This window comes from Hyperolius riggenbachi, chromosome 6, assembly GCF_040937935.1.
Source record: "Hyperolius riggenbachi isolate aHypRig1 chromosome 6, aHypRig1.pri, whole genome shotgun sequence".
Lineage (NCBI taxonomy): Eukaryota > Metazoa > Chordata > Amphibia > Anura > Hyperoliidae > Hyperolius > Hyperolius riggenbachi.
The window spans coordinates 348,739,463-348,756,430 of NC_090651.1; the positions used below are offsets into that span (position 1 = coordinate 348,739,463).

Below are 16,968 nucleotides of genomic sequence, written 5' to 3' on the forward strand. Positions count from 1 at the left end.
CAAAGTCATGTCACTGTCCTCAGAGGAGCTCACAATCTAATCTTACCATAGTCATAGTCTAATGTCCTACCATATTATTATGTATTTATATAGCAGCGATATCTTCTGCAGCACTTCACAGAGAACATGGTCATGTCACTAACTGTCCTCAGAGGAGCTCACAATCTAATGCTGCCATAGTCACATGTCCTACCATATTATTATTATGTATTTATATAGCACTGACATCTTCTGCAGCACTTTCCAGAGTACATAGTCATGTCACTGACTGTCCTCAGGGGAGTCTTAGTCCAGGGATGTCAAACCGGTCCTTCGAGGGCTGAGGTCCTCACACATTTTTGATACAGCTCAAATGAATTGATGGTTCTGATTGGGAAAGGTGTGGTCCATCAGGTAGAACACATTCCTCTCTATCTCAGTCCATCCTAAACACCGGCATGGATCTGGCCCTCCAGGCCTGGAGTTCAACACCTGTGTCTTAGTCTAATTAGAAACCCAACAGAGGATCTAAATCGCTAGCACGCTTTCCAAAACGTAAAAAAAAATGTACAGTTGTTCCCAGTGAAAGCTTTATGTGGGCTGGCAGAGTAGTACCACCTGTCCCATGTGTGGAGGGGACCCATTGCTATTCAGGGAGGAGTCTGTGCCACCTGAGGACCAGAAGGGTTGGGAATGTAAGTAGAAAGGCTGTCCATCGTTTCCTGGTAGAGGTTATTGTGTGGGTGCCCCAGTGCCCGGGACAGAGCTGTGCACACCTGTGCTGCATTTTGGGGAAATGATGCAATTTGCTTTATGCAGCAGGTATATTTACAAGCATGATGCAGGTCTGATAAAAATGGATGCTTGTTTAACTCAAGTGATGCTTCTTCTGTAAATGTCATTTTAATGTAAGTTTCCAAAGAGCCTTAGCACCAGTGGCCAGGCCATCAATATGGCGGCTTCCATAGAGGCCTTGGGACGTCTCCTGCAGCACTCTCCCCTATTGTTGTGTCATCACATCACTGTGAAGAAATGTCAGTATTGTGTGAAACCCTCATTGTTTTTCCCCCCAAAACAAACCGTTTCTCACAGCCTCCAGGCAGATTCCAGCAGCTGGATCTCCTGGGAAACAGCAGCAGTAAACGTTAGGGGGTTGTAAATCTCCTGGCAGATGGTGGGTATATGTTATGGAGAGGAGAGAGCTGGGATGAGACAGATGGAAAGTCTCCTGCCTGAGCCACCAGGATGTGTGATCATCTCTCAGCATTGTGTTCCAAAACCTGTGGAGTAGTGTGAGGTGACCCTATGGAGCGTTGTGTGGTGACGTGTCTGTGGACTGGTGGTCTGTCACTTATGGAGGTGTAACATTACCGTTCTCAGGTCTGTTTGCATCCTCTATAGCCCCTGTGCCATGGCTTGACATGAGTCTTGTCACCCAGCTCTGCCCGACTCCACAAATGTTATTGTTTTTCCTTAAAGGGGAACTTCAGCCTAAACAAACATACTGTCATTAAGTTACATTAGTTATGTTAATTAGAATAGATAGGTAAAATCATTTTTTACCCACCCTGTTTTAAAAGAACAGGCAAATGTTTGTGATTCATGGGGGCTGCCATCTTTGACATGGGGCAGCCATGTTTTTGGTTAAAAGGAGGTGACAAGGAGCATAAGACACAGTTCCAACTGTCCTTTGTCCTGATAACCCGTCCCAGCTGCATGCGCTAGGCTTCAAATGTCAAATTAAAACTTAAAAAAAAAAATTGCACCAAAACAGCAGAAGGAGAACAACATCATCAGAAATCCCATCATGCTTTGCACAGCATCAGGGGAAAATGCCCGGGCAGTTTTCTTCTGTGCAGCTAAAAATGAAGCTTGTATAAGAGAAACAAAGTTCTGATGCTGTGAAACTGTATAAGAAACACAAAGCCTTTTCAGTGCTGCTGAGTCGATTTTTAGTCTGGAGGTTCACTTTAAGGCTAGTTACACACCAGGACGTTGCGTTTAGGGGACGTTATAGGGCACATAACGTGCTCTAATGCAACGCCTGGTGCTCTCTGGTGTGGACGTCGGAGTGAGCCGCGTTGTGCAGCTCACTCTGGCGTCCGTGATGCCGTGATGCGTACTCTTGGACGCATGCGGCATCACGTGGTCCCGCCCGGCCAATCGCCGCACAGAGCGGCCGCTCCAGGAAGTAAACACTGCACGTCACTGAGTGCAGTGAATATTAATTAGCCATGTGCCCGGCCGCTCTCCCCACTTCCCCAACATGACTGAGCATGTGCAAGCAGTCTAACGCGGCTTAGCCGCATATAACGTACTGCATGCAATACTTTGCTGCGTTACAATGTAACGCAACGTGGGCAGTGTGAACAGCCCACTTGTGTTACATTGCTGTGCGTTGGGGGAGCGTTACAGGCTGCACTAACGTGCGCCTGTAACGTCCCTGTGTGCAAAAAGGCTTAAGGTGGAGAGAAGGTACTTACATTGTGCAGAATAATGTGCATGCAGCGTACCACGCGTTAACATAGCAATGCATGCATACCGTCGTACCACACCCTGATCCCATGCTTTTAGTATTGGTGAAATTGCTGTGCGCTGCTGCTGCGCATGCCAAATTTACTTCTGCTTTTTGTGCATCAAGCCAAAGGTCCTGTAAGGCATTTTTCACACATGATCGCATATACCAGGTTGGTTGATCCACAGGAAAAGGTGACTTGTAATCCTGCAGTCATTCTGGTATTAATATTCTATTAGTGAACAGATGTTTATGAAGGTCCCCTCATCTTCTCTGGAGGCATGGCGATATTCTATTCTGCACTGGCCTGTTCAAGAAGCTTCTTATGCTGGGCATACACGGCTCGATTTTGCCGCTCGATTTTCCCGCTCGATCAATTCCCCGCTGGATTCCGGGGGCGATTCTCTTATCTTCCGCTCGTTTTTCTTATCTTTTTTTATTGTGTTCAATGTGGAATCGAGCGGCGAAACGATCGGGTGGGAGATCGGACATGTCAGAAATTATCTATCGAGCCATCTAAATGGCTCAGATTCGAGCTGTGTATTCCCAGCATTAGATTGGGTGCATTCCATTGGCCCAAGAGGGGAGGTTCCGGGAATAATTTTCAGTCTGCCATAGTTATTTAAGATGAATTGAGGTACTTCTGTTTTGGCAGTCCTTCTAAAGACAAAAATAATTCTGGGGAGTGATGGAAATGTCAAAACACCTGTAACCCCACTCCAGGGGGAGCCACCTCAGGTAGTACCGCAACTGGTATTTCCAAAAAATTCTCCGAGATGTCTGCTTAAAGAGTAACTGTTAGCCCCAAAAATGAAATTTAAATCTCTATTGCAATGTTTTATTTACTTTTTAAGGGAGCCAAAAAGGCAATGCAGAAGTTAAAAATCAATCTAATTTTTTTACTATGTAGCCTTTTCCCCAGGACGCAAAGCCGCATAACAGATACTGCTGAGCATGCAGAGCATGCCCATGTCTGCCCGACCCCCCTCTCTCCCCCCCAGGACCAGGTGCCTGCGGCTGCTCTGCGGTGGCGGCGCTGGAAGTGTGTAGATGTACTCCGCTCCCGCTCTCTCTCCGTGTCAGCTGTTTGGGGTGAGAATATATCGGCACCTGGTCCTGGGGGGGAGAGGAGGGTCGGGCAGACATGGGCATGCTCTGCATGCTCAGCAGTATCTGTTATGCGGCTTTGCGTCCGGAGCTTGGGAAAAGGCTACATAGTAAAAAAATTAGATTGATTTTTAACTTCTGCATTGCCTTTTTGGCTCCCTTAAAAAGTAAATAAAACATTGCAATAGAGATTTAAATTTCATTTTTGGGGCTAACAGTTACTCTTTAACAGGTATCAAAAAGTTTATTAATGATACAAAAAAGTACAAGCCTATAAAATCCACCTTATCCCCCCCCCCCCTTAAAAATGTGACAACCCGGCCGTGTGTCTAAAGAAGTCAGCTGATAACGATGTATGGTACCATCACACTCACACTCCACCACATATACACTTTCCAGTGCTGCTACTGATCATCAAATGCCTTATTGGAGCTGGACAAAAGCTTTCCACTTTCTGCATAGGTGATTACAGTTCCATTTGAGCAGCAAGGTAAGTATGAACATTGTGTGTTTGATAGGCACACAGGGTACAGTGCGCTTTTACGAGCTGCTCGCCAATCTGAGAACACAGAGCCGGTCCTTACATCCACAGTGGTATATTGCCGTGGCTTCAGTAACAGTCTATATGGGCTACTATGTGCTCTCAACCAAACCCACAGCTGCAATCACTTGTGTATAACCTGCCCTGGACAAATCTCACCCATCCGCAGCTGCGCAGTCCAAGTCTCTCACTGGTGGGTATGGGACTTCACCTCTGCTCAGTGAGCCGCTATTTGTCAGCGAATCAGATGGCTCCGTGGAACCCTCACACGCTGCGGCACCAGACACACTTCCTTATCTGACGTCACAAGCCATGTCACGTAACATGTTTCGCCCTCCAATCAGGGCTTTTTCTAAAGACCACAGCCAGTGGGACCTGGCGTATCTTTCAGCCACGAAAAAGGATTGCCCCAGAGCTCCAACCACTAACAGTCGTAGTACCAGGGAGTCAACCAGCATACACCCGGATCCCACAGGGGTGTACAATCAGAAGCAAAGAGTAGAAAAAGCTTAATTTATTAGTGGTAGGTTAGCCACAAAAAGCACAATGTTTCGGCACACAGGCCTTTGTCAAATGCATTTGTGTGCCGAAATGGTGTGCTTTTTGTGGCAATGATTGGCCCCAATGATAGAGTCATGGTCCCACCTGCAAGACCATCGGCACCAGTAGAAAAAAACAGCCGTTAAAATTACAGGTGTTGTGCAGGGATGACAGAGCTTCTTTACATGATGACACTGCACAGCTCCGGTAACTGGCAGACAGAGGAAGACGTGGGGGACAATGAACAGAAAAGGACACAGGGGGACAGTGGAGGACACAGGGGCACAGATGCAGGGCAGAGGAGGACACAAGGGGACAGTGGAAGATGCAAGGGATCAGAGGAGGACACAAGGGGACACTAAGAGTGCAAGGGGGGCACAAGACAAGCATGCACCATGGATGTACTAGGTTTGGCACATATTTTTTCCCTGGTTTTTGTCCTCTAAAGTTTAGTGAGTCTTATGGACACTCCGTCTTATGGTCCCAAAAATGCGGTATGTTGCAGGCGGTCAGTTAGTTATAGTTAGAAGGATGCTTGGTTTTTGATTTGGAAACTGCTCATTATAGGTTAATTTCTGTGATGTAAAGTTTCCATTTTAGTCATTTATTTAGAGCAACAGTTGGGTTTTTTTAAAGAGGGGGTTGGAAATGGTTGAAAATTTTGTGTGACTTGCAGACTAAATTATGAAAAAGTATAAAGTAAAAGTAGGCCATGTGCTTTGTGTGACGGGCATCGAGGTATTCCTTGTCATGTGCCGTAAACCAGTGTTTCTCAACATTTTATTGGTATGTACCACTTTTAAAACCCTGTACTCAACAAAGTATCCCCTGGCATAGTAAACACTACCACAAGTACCCCTTGACAAATATATATTTAATCCTAGTACATTATAATTGGTTCTAAACAATTTCAAAGCATTTACTATTGCTTTTAATTAGCTAAAATACTAATTTGGTATTATTTAAATAAGATTTAGCATGACCTAAAACTCTAAATATGTTATTATTGGTTAAGTACATAAAGCCTGAGTACCCCTGGAACAATCAGAAGTACCCCCTGAGGTACGCGTACCACATGTTGAGAACCTATGCCGTAAACTATAATGTCATTACCATTCCCTTCTGCTGAAAATGGAGGTCTTCTCCAAGTAAGGCCTCATTCACACCTAAAATCGAAAACGCAAACGTTTTGCGTTTTTGTGCGCTAACCCACCCCCTCCAAGCGCTCCACTGCGTGCTGCGTTTCTGTTGTTTTTTTTTGTGGGCGATTTATAAAATCGCCTGCGCTTAAAAAAAGCCTGAAAACGCCCCTAGTGTGAACGAGCCCTAACTGTGTGTAATAATAAGTGCCATCAGTCCAGCAACTGGCTACGATCTATAGATGATGTTTCGATCATATTATCTGCAAAGACCTACTTCAGTTCCGCAGAAATTTCATTTATTTCCATCCCACAAGAAAACTGAAATGAAAAAACAGATAAATCCGAGAAACACTACATAAACAGAGAACAAACAATTTCCTTTAAGGCTACTTACACACCAGGACGTTACGCAGCCCACCGCACAGCACTACAAAGTCAATGAGGCTGTTCACACTGCCCACATTGCGTTACACAGTAACGCTGCATGTTCGGGCAAAGTGCCGCGTACTGTGCGTTCTGAGCGGCTTAAGCCGCGTTAGACTGTTTGCACATGCTCAGTGGGGGGCGAGAGGAGGTGGGGAGATGCCGCTACAGTAGCCGCGCACATGGCTACTTAATATGCACTGCACTGGCGGCTGCTGATTGGCTGGCGGGACCAAGTGATGCGGAGTGTCCCACTCCGCATCACGAGGTCCCGCCGGCCAATCAGCGCCACTCTTTATGCGGATAGAGCCGCCTAACGCGGCTCACTCTAACATTCTCTAACGTCCTTGTCACGGACGGTTGCGGGGCCGCAGGCGCGTCCTGTAACCGCCCGTGAAGAAAAGCGATCGCACTCGATTCTCTGCGTCGATTGCGCTTCAAATCGATAGAATCTGGATTTATTGTGTAGGAGGTCTGCAGTCCTTTCTTAGCAGAGGAATAGCATCACCTTAACTGCAGGATGGCTCTTTTGATATGCTAATGAGCCTGGGCCCAGAGAGTCCCTGGCTTCAAGCTGTGCTGATGGCCCATCCATCAGGTATAAGGTGACAAACACCATGACAGAACCAATTTAGAGTGAGGAAACTCAGACACTCCGACTCCTTTTCCCAGCAGGGAGCCGACATGTGGCTTGCTGCTGCCAACTTCAAAGAACCTTTGCCTGGGAATGACCTGGTATAAATCCCAGGGGTCTCTCATATTCCATAAATTGCTATATGTATCATATTTTCTGTGCTGCCAGGCTGGCAGACCCTCCAAACTAACAGAGCAGGTAGGGCCCTGCCTGGCGTTGGTTCTGAGAACATTTCAGAACCTTCTGAGGTAAAGACTGCCCGTTAGGCAGTCCAACAGTGCCCTAATGGTACCACAGGGGTCCCACCCCTCATGTTTGGTATCAGACTGCTGGGTACATCGAGGCAGATCTGAAAATATTAGTAAATCTGCCCTGACCTGTACGGTTCTGTGAGATAGAGCCCATATATGGGTAGATATGATTTCTAGCCCCAGTACAAGAGGAGGGCTCATCTCATCTTTGAAGGAGGTGTATAGCTCCCCGCCCTCACTCCCTCCTACTGAAGCAGGGGCATAAGAATGGCTGAGGACCCAAACTCAGGGTCCTCCACACTGAACCATCTTGCACTCATCAGATGCCAGCTTGAGGATATGCTGGCATCCACCTGGTCTGAACTCTGGACTTTGAAACCAAGGACTTTATGATTCTTCCCACAATAAGGACATCTTTCCAGGAACTAAGTATTTTTCTCCCTTCTTTTATTTTTCATACTGGCTATTACTGTTTTACTAATTGGTGATTTTCATAATTGTCTGTATATATTAATTATTTATATTGCGTGAATAAACGACTTTCCCCAAGTCATTCACTGTTTCGCTACCCTACTTATCAGCACACACAGAAATGATCCCGGGTCTCTGAAGATACGCTACTGTTTGTTTGTTGTTGGCTAGACAGAATATCGTGTGTTTAACCGTTTTATTCGCAGGATTAGTCAGTCAGTTAGTGGGCCCCACGGTCCCATAGTAACCGCGGTGGTGGCAGTTTACTCTGAACCAGTAGGTGACGTTGTAATTACCCGTGTCTCACAGGCTCCCTTCTGAGTTGTCTGCGGCTAATTCTTAACGGTTCCTGCGCATTGACTGCGACCAGAGTTCGCACGATCTGTGCGCTGGCACCGTTTAAAAGGCTAAGGGCGGTCAGCCACTGAGGGCTCCTGTGACAGTGTTAGGCAGCGGTTGGGATCTGTGTTGTGCTGAAAGTATCTGCGATAGCGCTAGCGCTATCGAGAAACGAACTAATTCGTTGGTGTAGCTGGAAGGCAATATATTTTTTATATATACAGAGAGACTGTGTAGCCAGTACCCCTTCCCCAAAGTTTTATTTTATTTGGCATGGAAATGTCCGGGAACTACCAGAACATGTGCCTAGCAGACCTGGAAAATCTTTGCGAAGAGAGGGGCATTGGCATCCTCCGCAAGACAAAACGGGACCTGATAGCAGACTTGTCCAGATGGGATGCCCAGCAACTGCGGGAGCCGGGAGTGTCCGCTGAGGTGGATACCAGCCCATCTGACAATCAAGGGGAACCAGAGGCTGAAGATCTTAGGCGTACAGAGGTTGAGCATCCTGCGGGCCCTGTTGCAACAGTTACGCCAGAGACTGTCAGTATGGACCCCAATCCCAGAGTTTCTGACATTACTCGCCCGGAACTGGCCAGTACTGGACTGTCCATGGGTGCTGACCCGGTAATGCAGCAGGCATTACAAAAGCTGATGGAGACTGACCTGGACAAGTACATGCAGTACATGGAAGCACGAGAGGAACGGGAGCGCTAATCTGCCGAGGCGCGGGAGAGACGACAGCATGAGCTCAACATGGCAAAGGTTCAACAGGCCAGCCGGAGTTCACCGCCCAGCCTCCCTGCCGAAGGAGCTGCAGCACCCGTAAGTGCAAAATTTAAATTTGCTAATATTGAAAAAGACACAGACATTGACTTGTTTTTGCGGTCTTTTGAAAAAGCATGCCGTCAGTATCGTCTGTCCCAAGACCAGTGGGCCAGACATCTGACACCTTTGCTGCGCTACAAAGCGCTTGATGCCTTCGCAGAATTGCCTGCGGAGAAGGATAATGATTATGCTGCTATAAAAGACGCTATCATTACTAAGTACCAGCTGACGCCAGAAGCCTATCGGAAGAAGTTCAGGGCCTGGCAGAAAAAGTCTTCTGATTCGTACCGAGATGTGGCCAGCAGCTTGCTCACCACACTCCGCCAGTGGACACTAGGCCTCACCAAAGGGTCTTATGGCGTCCTGGAGGACTTGATAGTCCTCGAACAATTTCTGAACATTTGCCCTGCTGATGTACGACAGTTTGTGCTAGAACGCAGGCCGGCTTCAGCCACTGTCGCTGCAGACCTTGCTGAGACTTTTGCAACTACCCGGGTGGCTGATACCCGCAGAACTGTCCCATCCAGCTGGAGAGGAGGTCAGCCCAATACCTCGGCAGACCCTCCTGCCCCTGTGAGCCGTCCGCCACAGAGGCCACCCAGCGCAGCTGCTGCACCCAGGCCTGCAGCGCCTGGAGAGGTCACCTGTCACTACTGCCGCCAGCCCGGACACATGAAATTCGACTGTCCGGAGCGGAGACAGACACCACCAGCACCTGGATCATCTGCATCACCTGCACCTCACCCACAGCAGAGGCAGCCCGCCAGCGAACCACAGCCTGGATCATCCGATTTTGTCCTGTTTGCCCGCGGAAAGGAAATCCGCGACCGAACCGACCAGCAGCAACTTGTTAGAGTGAACGGCAAAGTTGTCACCGGATTTCGAGACACCGGAGCTAACATCACGTTAGTTCACTCACATCTTGTGCCAAAGGAGAGCATCAGCTCCAGCCGATCCCTTGCCCTTACTGGAGTAGAGGGCACCCTTTTCCACATAGCCCACGCCAGAGTGAAGCTGGATTGGGGAGTGGGAGGGGTCCACGAAAGGGTTGTTGGGGTTATGAAGGATCTCCCAGTCCCTGTGTTGCTAGGGACTGATTTGGGCAAGCTTGTGTCCTACTATGAACCTGCCACGACCGCCTTGTCGCTCACGGAAGGAGACGGACTCTCCACCCACCACCAGGTACTTTATACACTTGGGGGAGCACCAGGGGGAGGTGGGTTAAATGTGCCCAGTTCAAGGGTACCCGGTTCAATAGTGCCTGCTTCAAAGGCACCTGAGTTTGATGTACAGACTGTCTGTTGTGATGATGCTGTAACTGTACCTGAGTTTACTGTACAAACTGTCTGTGATGAAAATGTTCCTGTTACTGTTATAAATGCTTGTGACAATGATGTAGGTAATGCCAATATGTGCCATTCTGACAGTGTACCTGTGCTAGCCATACCGCGCAGCTGCACTGCTCGGAACCCGAGCTCAGAACAGGTGGAGGGGGTTCCGGCCTCCTCCCCCTCCTCTGACCGCAGGGATGAGACCTTTCAGCCGCTGGCCTCGTGTGACATGAGCCAGTTGGCTGAAACTGACAGCGCCGTATTCTCAGCCGCACTACAAAGTGACCCAAACCTGGAGGTGCTCCGGCAGCAAGCCGCTGAGCCCCTCGCAGACGGGGCCGCTTTCAAGGTGTACTGGGAAGGTGGGAGACTGTACAGTGAGTCTGTACAGCCCCCTACCGGTAGATCACACGCGAATACCAAATGGCTTGTGGTCCCGAGTGCGTTCAGGGGACATGTGCTGAAATCCGCACATGGTAATCCTCTGACAGGGCACTCGGGTGTCCGCAAGACACTTGCCGGTATTCGGAAACAGTATTATTGGCCCCGGATGAACAGGGATGTAGCGAACTACTGCAGGGCATGTGCCGTCTGTCAGGAGCTGGGAAGGTCCAGGGATTCCCGCGGGGTTCCCTTGGGTCCACAGCCACTTGGCAGGGGAACCCTGCGTGGGCTGGCTGTTGACCTAACCAACCCACTGCCCGTTGTCAGCAGTCCCGGCAGACACCACGTCCGACTGCAGTGGCGCAAACGCCCTGTCCAGAACGGTCCATGTCGGGTCAACCCTGAGAGTAGCAGACCGCGCCCGGTCCAGGGAAACCGAGCCACAGGCTCCAATAGGTTTTCCCGCCGCACCGGCAACCCGAGACCCGTCAGCCAGGTTGGCCGACACGCAGCGGGCAGCCGACCCCAGAACGCCAACGGGGAACTAGATCAGATCTCGCAGGTTAGCGGCAACGACACACATCTTGCTGATGAATGTCTATCTGCCTTCTCCCCAGGGAGGGCTGTCACGGACGGTTGCGGGGCCGCAGGCGCGTCCTGTAACCGCCCGTGAAGAAAAGCGATCGCACTCGATTCTCTGCGTCGATTGCGCTTCAAATCGATAGAATCTGGATTTATTGTGTAGGAGGTCTGCAGTCCTTTCTTAGCAGAGGAATAGCATCACCTTAACTGCAGGATGGCTCTTTTGATATGCTAATGAGCCTGGGCCCAGAGAGTCCCTGGCTTCAAGCTGTGCTGATGGCCCATCCATCAGGTATAAGGTGACAAACACCATGACAGAACCAATTTAGAGTGAGGAAACTCAGACACTCCGACTCCTTTTCCCAGCAGGGAGCCGACATGTGGCTTGCTGCTGCCAACTTCAAAGAACCTTTGCCTGGGAATGACCTGGTATAAATCCCAGGGGTCTCTCATATTCCATAAATTGCTATATGTATCATATTTTCTGTGTTGCCAGGCTGGCAGACCCTCCAAACTAACAGAGCAGGTAGGGCCCTGCCTGGCGTTGGTTCTGAGAACATTTCAGAACCTTCTGAGGTAAAGACTGCCCGTTAGGCAGTCCAACAGTGCCCTAATGGTACCACAGGGGTCCCACCCCTCATGTTTGGTATCAGACTGCTGGGTACATCGAGGCAGATCTGAAAATATTAGTAAATCTGCCCTGACCTGTACGGTTCTGTGAGATAGAGCCCATATATGGGTAGATATGATTTCTAGCCCCAGTACAAGAGGAGGGCTCATCTCATCTTTGAAGGAGGTGTATAGCTCCCCGCCCTCACTCCCTCCTACTGAAGCAGGGGCATAAGAATGGCTGAGGACCCAAACTCAGGGTCCTCCACACTGAACCATCTTGCACTCATCAGATGCCAGCTTGAGGATATGCTGGCATCCACCTGGTCTGAACTCTGGACTTTGAAACCAAGGACTTTATGATTCTTCCCACAATAAGGACATCTTTCCAGGAACTAAGTATTTTTCTCCCTTCTTTTATTTTTCATACTGGCTATTACTGTTTTACTAATTGGTGATTTTCATAATTGTCTGTATATATTAATTATTTATATTGCGTGAATAAACGACTTTCCCCAAGTCATTCACTGTTTCGCTACCCTACTTATCAGCACACACAGAAATGATCCCGGGTCTCTGAAGATACGCTACTGTTTGTTTGTTGTTGGCTAGACAGAATATCGTGTGTTTAACCGTTTTATTCGCAGGATTAGTCAGTCAGTTAGTGGGCCCCACGGTCCCATAGTAACCGCGGTGGTGGCAGTTTACTCTGAACCAGTAGGTGACGTTGTAATTACCCGTGTCTCACAGGCTCCCTTCTGAGTTGTCTGCGGCTAATTCTTAACGGTTCCTGCGCATTGACTGCGACCAGAGTTCGCACGATCTGTGCGCTGGCACCGTTTAAAAGGCTAAGGGCGGTCAGCCACTGAGGGCTCCTGTGACAGTCCTCTCCCGCACCACCATACGTTGTGTTAGATGCACGTTATGCGACCTTAACGTAGCACCTAACGCAACGTCTTCGTGTGTAAGTAGCCTAAAGCTTCTAAGAAAAAAGTGTTGTGGGGAAAGACAACATGTCTCCCAGTGGCTGCTTTTCATTGTTAATTTTCATTATTAATACGACCAAGGATATAAGCTTTGGAAAGTCAATTGAAGTTCTCTCCATGAGACACATCATTGTCCAAAACAGAAATGTAGTTTTCAGCAATATTTTAATGAATATTATAAGCAAGCAAAAAAACTGTTTAAAATAATTATAAAATCACTGAGAGAACGATAGAAACAAAAATCTCCAAGTTCTTCTTTACATAATGATATATGTCATAATAATGGTTTTCCATGTAGCTATGCCACTGAGCACCTCCATAAGGCTAGAAGGACATCTTCCCCTGGAACAGTAGGTGACAATCCTACTTGTCTCTTCTGTAAGGGTAGTAAGCAGTGTTGCCAACTCATCCCTTTAAATACGGACGCTTATGAATTATACATGTCTTGTGGCTAGATAGATGCAGTTTAGGCACTGATTATGTGTGAGAAGCCCCAGAACTTGTATAACTTAGATGCGTCAGTATTTAAAGGTATGAGTTGGTAACCCTGGTAGTAAGTGAACCAGGGTCTTCTATCTTCTTCTCTGTGTATTCTGGCCTCTCATGCTTGCTTCTATGAGGTTGGTAAGTGATTCAGAATCTTCTGCCTTTTTCTCAGTGTATTCAGGTCTACCATACTTCTCTTCTGTGAGGATGTAAAGTGAATGAATCTAGATCTTCTGCCTTCCTATCTATGTATTCAGGTCTCTCACCCTTCTCTTCTGTGAGGTTGGTAAGGAAACCAGGATTTTCTGCTTTCTTCTCTCTGTATTCAGGTCTATCAAGATTCTCTTCTGTGGGGTTGGTAAGTGAACCAGGATCTTCTATCTTTGTCACTGTGTATTAAGGTCTCTCATCCTTCTCTTCTGTGAGATTGGTAAGAGAATCCAGGATCTTCTACCTTCTTCTCTGTGTATTCAAATCTATCGAGCTTCTCCTCTGTAGGGTTGGAAAGTGAATCATAATCTTCTGCCTTGTGCATTCAGGTCTATCGAGCTTCTCTTCTGTGGGGTTGGTAAAGGAACCAGGATCTTCTACCTTTTTCTCTGTTTATTCAGGTCTATCAAACTTTTCTTCTGTGAGGTTGGTAAGGGAACGAGGATCTTCTACCTTCTCTGTGTATTCAGGTCTCTCTTGCTTTTCTTCTTTGAAGTTAGTAAGTGAATCAGGTTTTCTGCCTTCTTCTCCATGCATTCAGGTATCTCTTGCTTACCTTGCAGTGAACATGGTGGACTTCTGTGGCCAGACTGTTAAAGCGGATGGAATGATTGTAAATTCCCATGCAGACTCCAGAAAATACTACTTTGTGTCCATGGGGACGGACTGCCGGCTCACCATGCAAGCCACGGCTCTGAAAGACAAAGTCCAGTTCCAGTTCCGATTTTTCCTGGTCTACAGCCTTCTGCGCATGTCCAATAGCCAGAGCCAGACCTCGGGGCCATCACCAAACAGCAGTGCTCGAGGTCCAACCTCTCTGGAGACCACCAGACCCCCAGGATCGGTCAGTGACCCCTGTAATGCTGGCTCCTATGTCCAGTTTTATGATGGCAAAGATCACCATTCAGAACCTCTGGGCACTCCACTATGTGGAAAGACCATCCCACGGCCTGTCTTGTCTACAGGAAACTTCCTAACCTTGCGCCTCGTCACCCGGGGCCAGCAGCCCAGAGTCGATTTTGTGGGAGACTTCACCTCTTTCCGAATAGGTAAGAGCCCTGCTGAGAATGTGATAATAATAAGCAACTAGAGAGCTGGTGGGATGCTTGTAAAGGCCGTTATGGGGTTTATGAATGAAGGCTGGACAAGTATTTGTGACATGCAGATTATTGGTTCCGTGTAGACGAGGGCCTGGTATAACATCTTCACAAATGATCAAGCGAGATGTTTATGCGACTAATACCATGTTTCCCCGAAAATAAGACACTGTCTTGTATTAATTTCAGCCCCAAATAACATGCTAGGTCTTATTTTCGGGGAGGGCTAACTTTTTGTTCCCCAGTGGCAGCCGCAGCATAGTAAAGCTCTTCCCTCCCTCCCTCCCTGATGTGCTGCCCTGGACCAGGTCCTCTCGGCTACAGAATGGCAGCTCCAGCCCAGTAAAGCCCTTCCCTCCCTACCTCCCTCTGCAGAGTGGCGAGTGGAGCATTACAGCAGAGGAAACTCACCGGCTTCCGACGTAGCAGCGATAAGTTCTCTCTTCAGCAGCGCCCAGGTTCCTCTGTTTGACAACGGCGGCTCATGTCATGTGACGTGGACATGCGTGCATCACATGGCGAGAGCCACCGTTGTCAGGGAGCGGAAGCTGGACGATGCAGAGGAAAGACGTTAACGTGGGCACGTCGGAAGCCGGTGAGTTTCTTCTGCTGTAACGGTAATGCTCCGCTTGTGACTGCAGAGGGAGGGAGCGAAAGGGAGGGGGACACATTGCGCGGACCAACTAGGCCTTATATTCTGAGGCTGTCTTATATTTCAAGCTTGCTTGAAATATAAGACGTCTTATTTTTGGGGGATGTTTTATTTTAGGGTAAAGACGGTAGTGGCTGTGTGACTGCAGTTGCGGCATCTTCAGCTAGAGGGCAGCCCGAGCCATATCAAAGCATAGTAACGTGTGACAATTAGTGGTTTGATTGCAGTTATAGCATCTGCAACTAGAGGGTAGCCTGAGCCTTATCAGAGCATAGTAACTGGTGCTGCGAGATGTGTGACTAATGCTAAGTACACACCATACAATTTTTGTTAGATTTTCTGTTAGATTTACCTGACAGATAGATAATTTCCAACATGTTGGAAATTATCTATCTAACCATCTATCTGCCGAGCATTTAGGGATTGTTCTACTCAGCAGGAGATAACCAGCAGACAATGCACCAGAGATAATGACCAGTCTCTACCAGTACCGTACTTTACAGAAAATAATCTAACAGGAAAATGTAACAGAGAAAATCTGACAGAAAATTGTACGGTGTGTACTAGGCATAAAGGTAGCCATACACTGGTCGATTTGCCATCAGATTCGACCAACAGATAGATCCCTCTCTGATCGAATCTGATCAGAGAGGGATCGTATGGCTACCTTTACTGCAAACAGATTGTGAACCGATTTCAGGCTGAAACCGATCACAATCTGTTGTGGTGGTGGTGGTGGTGGTGGTGCTGCCGCCGCTCCCCCCGCCCGCATACATTACCTGCTCCGCCGGCGCGACTCCAGTCCCCAGGTCTCCGCTGTCTTCTCCGCTCTGGTCTCCAGGTCCAGCATGCTTTACTTCTTCCTGCCCAGCAGGAAGTTTAAACAGTAGAGCGCCCTCTACTGTTTAAATTTCCTGCCGGGCAGGAGGAACTGAAGCATGCCGGAGACCAGCGCAGACACGGAGCAGCGGTGACTGGGGGTAGTCGTGCCGGCGGAGCAGGTAATGTATGCGGCTCTATTGCGTCAGTCATCGGGGTACTCGAACGCCGCTAGCGACGCGCTCCCTACCCGCGGGCGATCGTCTGTAATTTTCCGCACGGAGCGATCGACGGGATCGGACGAAATGGATCGAAATTCGGCGTGTAGCGCGAACGATTGGTAGCAGATTCGATCCCAGTGATCGAATCTGCTGTCGAAACGGCCGCACAGCGGGCCAGTGTATGGCCAGCTTAAGGCCCCGTTCACACCTAAAATTGCAAATCGCTAGCGTTTTGCAGGAGTGATTTTACTGCGATTAACGCAGAAAAATCCCTGGACACTGTAGTTTTGGGAGCGATTGCGATTAGCGGTTCTATACATGCTAATCGCAATTGCTCAAGAATTGCTGCCAAAACACTGCATGTAACACATTTGCGATTTTCGCTAATCGCAAAACGCCCACAATTGTGGCAGTGAGAGCACTGCCATAGCAAAACCATGTGATAAGCGTTTTTAAAAACCGCTATCGGTTTGCGGTGAGCGGGAATCACGCGATTCCCGGTCAAGTGTGAATGGGCCCTTAGGGCTGGTGCACAGCAAGAGCGCTTTTAAAACCACTAGCGCTTTGAAAAGCGCTTGAATAATGTATTTGAATGGCTGATTTCTGAGGCGATTCAGCCTCAATGTTAAAGAGAACCAGAGATGAAGCAACCTCATGTATTTTACCTTATAAATCAGTGGGAACATGACAGTAAACACCTAATCTGCTCTTTGTTACATTGTTCTCTGTTTAATTTGCCTGTTATCACCTCTAAGATAAGAATCCCGACTAAGCAGTCGGTCTGGCTTTGCTACAGAATAATTATAGCTGAGACTGTGTTC

The 16,968-nt window shown here is 48.2% G+C and overlaps 1 protein-coding gene across 2 annotated transcripts in view; it reads left to right on the forward strand.

Annotated features, from left to right (window-relative positions):
* The window catches only part of LDLRAD2 (low density lipoprotein receptor class A domain containing 2), a 41,942-nt gene that overhangs the window by 16,836 nt on the left and 8,138 nt on the right, over positions 1 to 16,968 (forward strand). For both annotated transcript variants that reach the window (XM_068243154.1, XM_068243153.1), the window contains exon 2: positions 13,922 to 14,407. In XM_068243154.1, coding sequence (XP_068099255.1) covers positions 13,922 to 14,407 — 486 coding nt within the window. The remainder of the gene's footprint in view (positions 1 to 13,921; positions 14,408 to 16,968) is intronic.